The sequence below is a fragment of the Polistes dominula genome, unplaced genomic scaffold, assembly GCF_049000335.1.
Source record: "Polistes dominula isolate Pdom_NZ unplaced genomic scaffold, Pdom_raw_medaka contig_73, whole genome shotgun sequence".
NCBI lineage: Eukaryota > Metazoa > Arthropoda > Insecta > Hymenoptera > Vespidae > Polistes > Polistes dominula.
Genome location: NW_028300951.1, coordinates 2,356,345 through 2,370,444, shown reverse-complemented (window position 1 = coordinate 2,370,444; position 14,100 = coordinate 2,356,345). Strand labels below are relative to the sequence as shown.

The following is a 14,100-nucleotide window of genomic DNA, read 5'->3' as shown; positions in this document are numbered from 1 at the left end:
CTCTCTCTCTCTGTGTTTCTTTTTTTGAAGTTATTGTTATTATTAAAAGTATGACAATATTTGTATCTTTGTTATCTTATTATTATTTATTTCCTTCGGTTAAAGAGCATAAGCAAATTATTTTTGATGTATCTACAAATAGTATGACATGCTGCTATATTTTATTATTTAACACTACAAAATAATTGTATATATATATATATTGGCAGCCTTTATACATTATTATTATTATTATTTTTATTATTATAATATTTAGTAGTAATAGTAGTATAGTATCAATAGCAATTATAGCAGTATAGTATAATTGTTACAATTATTATATCATTATTATTATTATTATCATATTATTACAACAAACTTTACAATAAGTCAAACATGACTATTTTAAATATAACTTTCCTTTTTATTATTTTATCATAAAAAATTTACAATGAAAATTTATAATTATTTTGACTGACTATTAAATTATAAACTTATGTGATATCAGAAATTTTAGTATAAAAAAAAATTAATGTAACAAATGAAAACATTGTGATGTAATAATTAATAAAACATCCAAAATTATTTTTATGTAATTTGTAAAATGTTGATTCAAGTACTGATGTCTTATAAAGAAAAAAAAAAATGTATATAATACTTTATTAAACAAATATCATTAAATTTACGACGACTCATAATATAAACACTTTAACACTCTGCATGTAAGATATAATTTTTGTAAAACAGTAGGTATATATAGTCATTTTGGTAGCACCATTAACAAAATGAATGAAGCTACAATAAAATGTGTCTACTGTCATAAAGAATCCTTCAATATCACACTCTTGATGAAATTAACAAAGATCTACTCAAATTTGATAAAAATGAGTAAATAAGTTTGTTATTTGAGATACTATAATATTAAATTAACAACCCTGTATGTATGTGCAGACATATGTCATATAAAATAAAAATAATGATCTTATAATTTTTGTTTTTTTAAGTTTCTATTTACAAATCTTGACTAATCATTTATGTATATATATAAAAGAGTAAAGACTAATAGTATTACGTAGTAGATAGAGTTAAAATCTATTTCGAATAAGTATATAAAGTTTTAATTGCAAAGACAATTTGTATTATTGTAAAATTCAATTTGGAAAATATTTCTTTTCTCTTGTTTTTAATGTATATTTAGAAGAAACAAAAGTTGCGTATAGTAATTTATTAATCTAAAGCATTTATACCAAAATATATAAATCGTGTATATTAATACACTTATATATTTTCTCAGGTATAATATAATGGAATATCACAAAGATACTATTGCCAAGTAAAAGTTTTTCTTTACTACATATGTATAATACTGTCTGTTACTTTTTGACAGTACATCACAAATATTGTCAGATAAAAACTTGTTTTTAAAAAAACAATTGTTCCTATATTATATTTGCATTAAATTCCATTGACCAGTCTTATGTATACGATGTAAGCAACGTAGCGTGCAATGATATATAAATATATGTGATTCAACGACAATATGTAGCTACAAAATGTTATTGTATTGCTAGGCATATCGAGAAACATATTATCTAAACTTAGTTTTATTATTTTAATCATTCTCAATTGGTTTGTCTAATTATTATATATGATAATATTTAGGAAAGATGCCTAAGAGGGATCCAGCCCTACCTTGCAGAAGAAAATATATTCATCGTTCCACTTGCTGTGCGTTTTCTTACAAGACGTGCTGCTACTGCAATGACATATTATGACATAAATTAGATTATGAAATTAAGAATGACACAGATAAACCAAATCGTTTTAAATCAATAAATAATACTCACCTGTTGCATCTTGAGGAGTAAGAGGTTTATCTATTACTTTTTGTATTACATTCATCCATTGTGTTCTATCATCATCATTTTGAGCAGACAACAGATAACTTCTATCGGGTGTTTCAAGAGTAAAGGAAAAACCTTGATTTCTAGCACCCGGTGGAACTCCTGTTTTAACTGCAAATCCTTCTGAACTATGACCCAAGAAAATTTCACCTTTTGGATGTGCATCCTTTATATCAATAGAAACAAAAATATTAAAGGAGTATTTTGTAGAAATAAATGCACATACACCACACATGTAAGTATGCGTACAAACCATAGGATCATCATGGTACATAAGTTTTCTTCCATCTAATGTAAACCATCTCTTTTTATAAGCATCGCTATGTCTAGGACCTGTCTTCCAAAGAAATCCTTCCCGTGGAAAATCTCTTGTAAGTTGTGATAATAATTCAGCCTCTGTTGCACCAGGATAAGCAACTTGTAAACGATGTAATTTCGCACATCTTATAGCCAAATACCAATTGGTGATAACTTCTGGATCTTCGTGATATACATAGATATGTCTTGTAGTGCCATCTTTCATAAAAGATATTTGAAGACTATTTTGGTTACCAGTTTTAATTGGAGCAAAGGCTACATTTAATTCTGATATCCTGAGTATAGCTTTTGGTTCCTTTATCAAACGAAAAAAAAAAGATAAATAATATTAAATGTTTCAAAAGATTTGAATTATTCATTTAAATATACCTTATTTTCTTTAACATGATACTTTAAAGTATCCTCCGCTTCACAAAGTACAAATTTACGAGGATGATATCGCGAGTCTTCCTTTCCACGTTTCATTAAAAATCCTTCCATAAATCCTGATACATAATTCTGCCTTTCCGGATGACAGAATTCTTCCCTCTCATATTTTGCTCGTATCCATTGTTCTACCAAAACTCTGTTGGTCAATGAAAACAATTTTTCTGCATTTATTTAAATCAAGAATATTGATAAATTGAAATAGGTGCGTTAATTTAAAAAATATCTAATAGTGACATTTATGTTAAACTTCCTGTTTTGTGGTATGTAACCACTTCCTGCATAATAAGAAACAAATTATATAATATTATATTTATATTTTATTAGTTATTAAAATCTCATTGACTCGTCTTAGAGATATTAAATAATAGTAAATAAGAGATAAAAGATCTTAAAGTAAATATTAAATAAATGTATTTATATATGTAAAACTTACTGAGGAGCATCCACATTTGGTTTACGATAACAAGGTGGTACACGTTCTTCATAATGTAGTCTTGCAGCTATATTACCTACTTCACGTATCCTATTTACTTGAGAGTCCTCCCATCTATCTAATTTTAAATGTTTTACTTTGGAAATATGTGCACCCATAGACCTATGTACTCCAGCACACCTTGTGCAGACAAATATTCCTATATTGTAAGAAGCCCATTCTGGGTCTGAAATATATATATACATTTTATATTTTGTTTTATTAATACAATATTATTATTAACTCAGTATACAAAAATACACTCACAAACATACACATACACATGCACACACTAAGTTTGCAATAATTATTATTAACGTTTTAAAGTAACTAAAGTACTTCAAAGCATTATAAATAACTAAACAACTTTGACACAACGATTTATACTTGAAAATTAATAAAAAAAGAAAATGTCGATAAAATGTATTATTTAAAACTCAAATAATTCTCTTAGTTATGTCATTAAACAATTTATAATCATTTAGAATGATTGTGTTCCAAGAAACGTAACCACATTTTCTTTCAATAAAATGCATTTTTACGCGTTATTATTTAATAGATCTTGACAAGAGTTAAATAGATAAAATATTAATAATAATTTATTAAATAAAACACTCACTTTTAGCTCCACAATCCGCGCACACATTATTTCCAGGTTTTTTAAGTAATTCTACTAACAACTTCTCGTTCGAGTCCGCCATCTTAAAACAGTCGCTATACAACCGTTTTCAAGTAATATGTGTTTTTGTCTAACTATGCTTCAAAATATACCTTAAGACAAGTTTACATAAAAAAAGGGCTACGACTTATAATAAGCCGAATTAACATGAAACAATTAATTTCATACTCATGAAAAAATTCTATGTATCGGTGCAATTTTTTTCTAAAGAATATAATTTACTATTGAAAAGAAATATTGTAATTATATTTCTTTTTGTAATATCATTTTAATTAGATAAATATACGCATGGTAAAAAAAAACATTAATAACTTATTAATACTTTCCTTATATTAAAAAAAGAGGTTTCTTAAAAATACCATATATATATATATATATATATATATTAAAATAAAATCTTAAATTTTTTGTTTATTATAACAATTGTATTTTAATTTTATCGTTAAAAATATATATTTATTAATTCTTTAAAGTCTCAGTATAGAATTTTTTTTAAATTTCCCGTAGAGGGAACAAAAGCGCCAGTGTCGCCATTTCTAGCATAGCGGAGTAAATTATAATCACACGGTCTGACAAATCGATATTCCTCTCAAATATTGACTTCGCGATTGTGCTTGGTGTCGCGAGCAAGTCGCGCGATAGCTGGTAATGTCCTTTTAAAAAAAGAAAAACTTTTCGAGATTTCGCGAGGGTGATTGGAAACAAGAGTTAATTAAACGAACAAATCAATCGGAGGATAATCGAGATAATATAATATTCCATTAAGGAATATATTCTCTCGAAATAAACGATGATTATTGCTACGAGTGTTGTGTTTTTTGGGCTGACCCTACTAAGTGTCTCCCACGCTAGCATCGAGTCAACACCGACTTCCTTCAACGATCATGGAGGTGATTTCATTTCTCTTTTTATCTTTATCTCTCTCTCTCTTTCTCTCTCACTCTCTTATGCTTTTTCGAACGTGTATGTCCTACATTTAATCATAATGCTATTCACAAAATATACATATACATTCCCAGTATATATTTACGATTGATCCTTGACGCATATTGTTTTTTGTTTTTTTAAATCTATTCCTATATTTTTCAGAATTTCATTAAAAAATATTCAAGGATTATTATTATTATTATTATTATAGGTGATACCTTTACAGGTGCGATCTTCTGTTCATTTAGTCCCTCCCCTACATCCATCCATCTTTCTTTCTATCTCTGTCTGTCTTTATCTTTCCCTTTTTTGCTGTCTGTCTGTCTGTCTGTCTGCTGTCTATATGACTGTCCGTCTGTCTGTCTGTCCGTCTGACTGTCTGTCTGACTGCCCTGTATGTCCTGTATGTCTGTCTGTTTCTCTTTCTCTTTCTCTTTCTCTTTCTCTTTCTCTTTTCTCTCACTCTCTATAGCACCTGCATTCGCCCGAAACTGTTATGGCGAATTCATTGACCGGTCTCACTCCTCGATAGGTGCTCCGATATATAAGCAATGCACCTCGCGCTGTGGGGCGGTCGATAGACCATGAAAAGGGGGCGAAGAACGATCGTTCTCGTTGGAAGAAAGAAACGAATTAATTTTCCCCTACTCAACCTCCCCTAGGTCTCTTTTATACTCTCTTTATCTCTCTCACACTCATTCTCTACCTATTTTACAAAATTCGATGACGATGACACACACATACGACTCTACGGGCTTCTTCTTCCTGTTCTACGAATCATGTGTAACAAAATATATTTACCTACCTATATATATGTATATATATATATATATGTATATATATATATATATATGAGAGTGAATCAGGCCGAGCTTTAATTTTGTTCTGTTAAAAGAAATGAGAAAATTTCTAGTGTCGATTTAAAATTAGACAATTTCAAAAGAACACCCGAGACCCGTTTCAGGATTTCTCAATAAAAGCCTATTTCTTTTTTTTTATATGTAACTGTGTGTTAGAGTTAGAGAAAGAGAGAAAGAGATTTGGTCTATACATTGGTACATATATGTGTTACATATCTAGGATACTCACTGATAACCAACTATGTACTCCTTATCGATTTATATTTGCAGTTGTGTGTTGCATTGCGATAAACGATGTCTTTTAAAATTAGGACGAACAATTTTGTATTTTCTCTCTAATCATTAATATTTTTATTAAACTTTTTCCCATAATATATAATATTTGTATAGATTTAACGAGAATTTTCTAATTAACTTTTTCCCCCCGAAACCCCACCTCCACTCCCATGCATATATTTATTTTAATATTGGATTACTTCGTTAATAATCCTTGGTATTTTAATACGAGAAATCTCAATATTCAACATAAATGTATGCGCCGTATGTTTGATAAAGTTAAAAAAAAACAAAAAGAAAACAAAAAAAAAAATAAAATAGTTCCTAATATTTATTTGCCTTTTTTATTATTTTTTTGCCATATTTTTTTTTTTCCATTTATGTTCGTAGTTCCGCGATTGGATCTTGAAAGTCTCGAGAGCGGTTATCACGGCCTGGTCAAGGAGAATGAAACTCTCGTTGAGGTGACTCCACAGATAAAAGCATCAGGAGCTAAAGTGTGCTCTTTTCGTATTGCGAATAAACACCATGGCGAGGCACCTTTCGAAATTGTATTAAAAGAGAAGGGAATGGCCGAATTAAGAGCCCTAAGGGTTTTAAATTGTGAAAAACGACGTAATTACAAATTTGACATCGCAGCTGTTGGCTGTAACGGTGGACAATCTGAGAAGTATGTTTTACATATAGATATATATATACACATATGTATTGTATATTATAATCATATGTATATATATATATGTATATAAGTACTTTAGAGAGAAAACGTTTAGATAGAAACTTAAGAGGAAATATTTCGATAGAACAAACATTGTTCTAACTCTTGAACGTTTGTTTAAGAAATGATGTTAAATATTTGGGTCGATAGATCGAGAGTCTTCGCACGGCAAAATGCCAAAGTCATATGCACACGTCTTTGCGCTAATGCTGTAATTTATTGTTTTTCAAAAATGAGAATAATTATATCGTATTTTATGATAAAAAAAATGTTTTTAATATATTATAATTATTATCGTCGTTAAAATTATTATTATTATTATTAATATTATTATTTTTCTCTCTCAAAGTTTTCTCTTTTAAATATGTATGTTTATTTTTTTTTAATCGTATTAAATTTTTTTTTCTTTTTGCTTATGATTAAGATAAAAATAAAGAATTACGTCGATGTTATTTCAGTGCAACGGTTCATATCACAGTGGTAGATGTTAACGAATATGCTCCACAATTTCTACAACCAGCTTACGTTAGCACCGTAGATGAAGGACGGCTTTACGAGGAGGTTGTACGCGTCGAAGCGTCCGACAGAGATTGCACTCCGAAATTCGGGGACATATGCAAATACGAGATTCTAACAGCGGACCAGCCGTTCATTATTGACAATGAAGGTGCTATACGTAACACAGAGCCATTGGATTACGAGCGTTCCCACAATTACATTCTGAGCGTGGTAGCCTATGATTGTGGAATGAAACAATCAGCACCAGCCATGGTGACCATTAAGGTGAATCGAGTGTGCACACCAGGCTGGAGAGGTATTCCAGAGAGAGTTGACTATGCTGCTGGTTCAGGATCTCAACCACTCTTACCATCTGCTAAATTGGACCTCTGTGATGCACCATGTATATTGCGTAACATTCGAGCTACCTTGAATCTCGTGACCGATCACATTGGAAAGGGCTGCGATCGCGATACTTATACCGTACGAAGTCAACGAAAACTTTGCGGTGCATCTCACGATAGCGTTGATCTTTTACCAACACCAGGACCATCTACATCATGGACCGCTTCTTTATCTCGCGACGAGGGCAGGGATGCCGATGAAATTTTTGAATTTGATGGGGTTGATTCAGCCGCAATAGTACCGAATAATGTATTGGAACATTCTCTGGCACAAAAGTTTACTATCAGCGCATGGGTTAAGCATCGTCCAAGGTTAAGGCAAGATCCTCACGTTAAGGAACATATCCTTTGTGCCGCTGATGATCATAGTAAGCATTCAAAGTTTTCTTTCTTTCGGTGTGCTGATTTTTCTTTCTTTTTTTTTTTGTTTTGTCCTCCTCTAAAAAATAGATCTTTCTCATACTCGTGGATAATAATAACGCTTTTGTTCTCTCGTGTTTCAGAGATGAACAGGCATCATTACGCTTTGTTCATAAGAAATTGTAGACTGATCTTGTTACTACGACGAGACTTCTCTGAAGGCGATCCAAACATCTTCCGTCCGGCTGAGTGGCGTTGGAAGCTCGGTCAAGTATGCGACGATAAGTGGCATCATTATGCCATACAAGTCGACTTCCCACGCGTAAGTCTTTTTGTCGATGGCGAGGAATGGCGTACGGATGAGAAGAACCCTGAGGTTATCGACGATTGGCCGTTGCATCCCGCGAAAGATGTTAATACGATGCTCGTTGTTGGAGCTTGTTGGCAGGGCTCGGATAATAGAACGAAACATCATTTTCGTGGTTATCTCGCCGGTCTCTCGGTTCTCGTAGGTCGTAATGAAAAACCTGACGTATTATCCTGTTTGAGGCGTTGTCAAGAGGGCTTACACGTACCGTCCATGGACCTACTTCAACCAGGTACACAGTTGCTTACCAATTCCGATTTAACGGAGGTACGCATAGACGGTGATAATCGTACGAACGTCGAAACTCTCCTTCGTCGTATAGGATATTCTAATGCACGACGCTTCCCAACTCCCGGTCGTCGAAATTTCCGTCTCGATACTGCCGTCGTTTGTGTAGGTAGCGAAGGTTCAGAACTGCCAGTCCCAATCGTGCAATCTTACGTGACCGTATTACCACCACCTCGACCTGGAATAAGCGTTAACGGTACCGGTTACGTAGCTAGGGAATACGCCGACTTTCGTTTGGGCGTTCGCGTTTTCCCCGATGCACGTGTTACCGCTGGCTCCGCAGCGAGATTGGATGCTTGCGCCGTCAGCGTTTATCCCAGTTTAAACCCCGACCACGAGAGTTTAGGTTTACCAGGTGATGCACTTCGTAGATTCCATTCCATAAGCGCACGCGTAGATCGTGACGGTGTTGTCCTTTCTGGCGCTGACACGCCTTACAATTATCAACAACTCATTCGACTGATCATGTATACGAATCGTAAACCAGCATATTATCTCGATCGTGTATTCAAACTTACTTGTTCCGAATTAAGCGGCCGTTTCGCTAGTAACGAATACGTCCAAACACTAGCCGTGATCCATCCGAAAGAAAAAACTACAGTATTGCCACACAGTAGCTCGGGCGAACCACCAATGGCCCGAATCGTTGAACCTCTTCCCGGACACATGCAAGAATCCCCTCATCACGCCGAAGTACCGGAAGGTTATGCGACCAGCGTAATCCACGAAGGTAGAAGAACGGTCGGTGGGGGTGCTGGGGGTAGTCACGCAGTTACGATCGTTGCTGCTGCCTGCATCGGTTTTTTGCTATTAATGGCCGTCGTTGGGGCGGCTAGAGTTCGAGGTGCAGCAAAACGGCGACGATCGGCTGGCGACGAATTGGCAGCCGAAACGGAAATGGCCTGGGACGATTCGGCTCTTGCCATAACTGTCAACCCGATGGATAGGCTGACCGAACACGAATCTCATCAGAGCCATAGAGACGAGGACGTTGACGATTCCGGAAGTTCAGATTCCGATGAAGGTTCCTTCAGAGACGAGGACATCGACAGCTCTGATTGTGAAAATGATTGCGGTCTTAACAACGGCCGACACCGTCATCATAATTCACCTCACGATTTGGAATGGGATCATCGTGACGTTTAAATTACTATTAATCCCTCCTCTTAAAACGTTCGTCATCATCCTTATTATATTCAAGATGGTATCGTTAGACGAGTACAGGACTGTCCGAAGGAACGCCAAAATTTCCTATATCTTTGAAAAACCCCTCCATTCCTCGATGAGAAACCATCTATGACGCTGTTATATACGCGATGCGTATGACGTTGCCTGCAATCTTGACGTTTAATTATTTATAAGACGACGATTGCCGAATAATAATTTCAAAACGTTGTTATTATATATACATTTGAAGTAACTTTCAAGGAAGTACATTTTTTGCATTACCACCTACTTACTTTGAAAACTAACTAACTAGAAACTTCTATACGTCAAAACGATATATAGGCTGCTGTTATAGGCTCGCGAACTTTGCGATTTGATAAAAGCGTCACACATTGTATCCGTCCCCGTAGTAGTTGGCATGATCGATCCATTGCAAGGCAATGACACGCGGCAGTCAGTTTTTAGTACTCTTCTTACGTATCAATGGAATTTGTAAGAGTGCGGGACGCTTTAATCGAATAGTTTGAAAATCTTTCTACCTATGATACGTCGCGTTGATGTATTTTTCTTGGTAGATTAATTATTTACACGGGCACGCAAGAGATACTTAAACTAAAAACAAAAACAAAAAAATAACAAAAATTTAAAAAGAACAAAAAAAAAAACAAGGATATGCACCGAGGACTAATTTCTCGGTGAACACTCGGTAAAAACTCGCAGCAAATTAATTTATATACATATATATATATATATATGTATATTATCGACCTATATATACATACATACATAAATACATACATACATACATACATACACATATGTATACATATTTAGTAATCGTAGGCAAGGGAAACTTTTTTTTATACTCCTTACTATTATCCTTTTATTCTATTCTATGATTACTATTTTATCAATCATTGATATATTATTTTGTTTTCTTTCTTTTTTCTTTTTTTTTTTTTTTTACTAACGTTACATATACATATATATATATAATACATCTTAATACTATTATCCAATATTATATTAAATAATAATCAGCTCTACAGGCAGTTAATATTCTATTGGAGAACAGAGAAAAAAAATGGACGGTAATGAGATGCGTATTTTCTTCCTTTTTATTAGATCCTTCGGTCTCTCTTTTTTCTCCGTTTTACTATCTTCTTCTCTATATCTCTCCATTTCTATCTTTCTCTATAATAATCTCTCTTTCTATCCAAGTTTAAACGATATTTGATCTCACAAACGTATCCTCTCTTTATCTACGTAATAAAATTTCTTCGAAAAAAAATGCTTGGAAAAGAAATAAAACACAATCACATATATATATATATATATATACAGAGACACGCGCACACACGTATATATATCGTTAAAAAAAAAAAAAAGAAAAACGGCAATTTTTCATAAAAAAAAAAAAAACCCAAAATTTCGTAGATCGTTAAAAGGAATCGTCAAAAACACAACGCCGATTGATCGCGAAACAAATAATCCTCCTGGCAAACAAATTTTAGCGAATTTGCCCAATTTTTCACACATTTTATTTTTTAAGTAAAAGAAAAGCAAAAAGGAATATATAATATATAATAATACTAATAATAATAATACTAATAATAATAATATTAATATTAATATTAACAATAATAATAATAATAATAATAAATAAAGAAGGAAAGAATGGAGGAAAAAGAAAAGAAAAGAAAAGAAAAGAAAAAAAAAAAGAAATAATCCTTGGATAAATTTGCACAATGTTCCTTCCTGACCGTATGTGACAGATACAACAAGGACGACACGACACAGGACATTTTTAGCTGATAACAAAAATTTAGTAAGGACATTGCCGCGCATCTTATGATAGTGCTTCACCGTTAAGTACACTTATGCATTAAAACATCATATCCGTATACATATTATGTATATGCAATGTGTATATGACTATCAATACGCCCAACAATTTTCTCTGCGTATGTGGTCTATACCTGTTAAGTATATACTTACATGTGTGTACTATATACATGTATGTAGAGGAGGAGGATGAAAAAGAAGAGAGGAGGAGGAGGGAGGAAGAAGATGACACATGTAATTATACAATACATACATTGTTTCCATTCATTAATCCGCTGTGAGATTATGATTATGCTATGAATGTGAGAGATGTGTTTTTTATTCTAAATGCAAGTACAGTACAGCGCGCATCAAGTGCACCTATTATTAATTCTTCAAATAATGACGAAGGGGTTTTTTATTTTTTTATAAATCATTGTGCAATTACTCTTCATCTATCTATCTATCAATCTATCTATCTATCTTACTCACTCACTAACTTTCATCAACCCTTAGAGTGTTATCAACGCATATATGCGTTTATTAATATTAATATAAAATAATGTAATATATGTTTATATTAATTAATTCAATTATATTCAGAAACTTCATATATTTAAAACTTTAATTATTAATTGTAATTGATTATTTTTCAATTATTCTGTTTCTACAAAACATTTTAGTTAAAAGTATTCAACACACTCAAAGGGTTATTCTCATCTATATTTCTCTCTCTCTCTCTCTCTCTCTTATCTTTTAACAGAGATCTATCTATCTATCTTGTTCATTCACTCTCATTAACCCTTAGAGTGCTATTATCAACGCATATATGCGTCAATTATATTCATAAACTAGAACTCTTTAATTATTAAATATAATTGATTATTTTGAAATTATTCGCTTTCTACATAACATTTTATTTAAATGTATTCAACACACTCAAAGGGTTAATTCTCATCTATATTTCTCTCTCTTTCTCTATCTTTTAACAGAGCAACTAGTTTTTATGTGCCTTTTCAAGCGGTAGTATGTTGAATTCTATACTCTATATTTTAATAGCGAACTCAAAACTGATTTAAATCACTGACGCAAACAATAAATGCGTTTAGAATCAAGCTATTCTACCGTGATTGTTGTATTTTACAATTAGATGATACTATTTAAATAACAAAATACATAATTACGTGAATAAAACAGCATATACATACATAAATACATACATAAATACCATACACATATATAGGAATTAAGGTGTTAAAATAAATAGACATGTTTCTCTTGGCAATTAGGTGGTGTATATGCATACTAAAGTATGTGTGCATCATGTCATAATATTTATATGTTACTTGCACATTAAATACATGCATACATACATATACATACACATATACATACATATATCTATGGTTGTGACGCGCTTTAGTAAAATCATACTGATCGTTCTCGCTCAATAAAAATGCTTCTATATTATTTCAAACAAACGTGCAATGATTGATTGAAATGCAACGTGTAAAATGATTTGTTTGTTTGTTTGTTTTTTTCTTTCTTTTGTTAAAGAAAAAAAAAATATAAAGAATATAAATCATTATCATGCGAAGAGAAGAGACTACTCGCTGCGAATTAATGAACGGATACTTCATTGTATGTATTTATTATTATTATTATGTATTTAGTGTTATAAAAAAAAAAAAAAATAATAAACCGATTTAAATATCGGAAAATACTTTACTTAGAACTGAGACAAACAAAATGAGAGAAAAAAATTTGTGTACGGATATATCTATATTCATAGAAGAAGAAGAAAGAAGAAGAAGAAGAAGAAGAAGAAAAAAATAAGAAAACTATAATATGAACAACTTATTTTTCCAACGAGCATATCATATCATTTTTATAAGAGATTTGTCAGAAGTTTTAAAAGACATTTTTGTGTAAAGAACACCTTATGATTAATCTATTGTAAGGTATCTCTGCCAAGTCGTGATTGTTAACTTGCCATATAATAAGTCAAATTCTAATTCTCATATTATTCTATTTTAATTTTTTTTTCTTTTTTTTTTCTTATATTATATCTAATTACTTTTCTCTTGATCTTCTTTGTTTTAAATCGTTGTTGTTAGTTTATCTCATTTCATATGAATTATTTTCTTTGGGTTTCCTAATGATCGATGTAAAAGTTTTAACATACAGAAAACACTTAAAATAAAAAAATAAAAATACATACATACATACACACACACACACAACACATATACATATACATACGCACACATGTTATTTGTGAACATTATAACTGTACTTTCTGTTAATCATTTTGTTTTTATATATTTGATCAATATTTCATGAATATCAATGAAATATTTCTCTAAATCCAATACGTTATAATGAAGACAAAGAAAAATAATAAGAAAAAAAGAATATAAAATAAAATAATAAGGCCATCATCTCTATTAATGCTTTTCATAGCAAATAAATAGAATATATATATATATATATATATATATATCATATAACACTATACTTGTTTCTTCTTTCGAATAGGTATATGTATACATACATACATACGTGATATAAGTGTACGCAATTTGCCCTAAATTTCCATATACGGTAGATCATTTGATATTATTATGAAT

At 31.7% G+C, this 14,100-nt stretch overlaps 2 protein-coding genes across 2 annotated transcripts; one reads left to right on the top strand and one right to left on the bottom strand.

Annotated features, from left to right (window-relative positions):
* Positions 1–382: 382 nt before the first annotated feature.
* On the bottom strand, positions 383–3,869 carry LOC107063956 (arf-GAP with dual PH domain-containing protein 1). The gene is made up of 6 exons (XM_015316151.2): positions 3,722–3,869; positions 3,064–3,289; positions 2,571–2,766; positions 2,137–2,496; positions 1,827–2,049; positions 383–1,735 (listed from the first exon to the last, which is right to left on the bottom strand). The coding sequence occupies exons 1-6, from the start codon at positions 3,801–3,803 to the stop codon at positions 1,668–1,670; spliced, it is 1,155 nt and encodes a 384-aa protein (XP_015171637.1). The 5' UTR covers positions 3,804–3,869; the 3' UTR covers positions 383–1,667.
* A 507-nt stretch (positions 3,870–4,376) lies between these two features.
* Cals (calsyntenin 1) lies at positions 4,377–13,610 on the top strand. The gene is made up of 4 exons (XM_015316202.2): positions 4,377–4,671; positions 6,235–6,514; positions 7,021–7,832; positions 7,968–13,610. Exons 1-4 carry the CDS (start codon positions 4,572–4,574, stop codon positions 9,623–9,625), a joined length of 2,850 nt encoding a protein of 949 aa, XP_015171688.1. The 5' UTR covers positions 4,377–4,571; the 3' UTR covers positions 9,626–13,610.
* Positions 13,611–14,100: the final 490 nt, after the last annotated feature.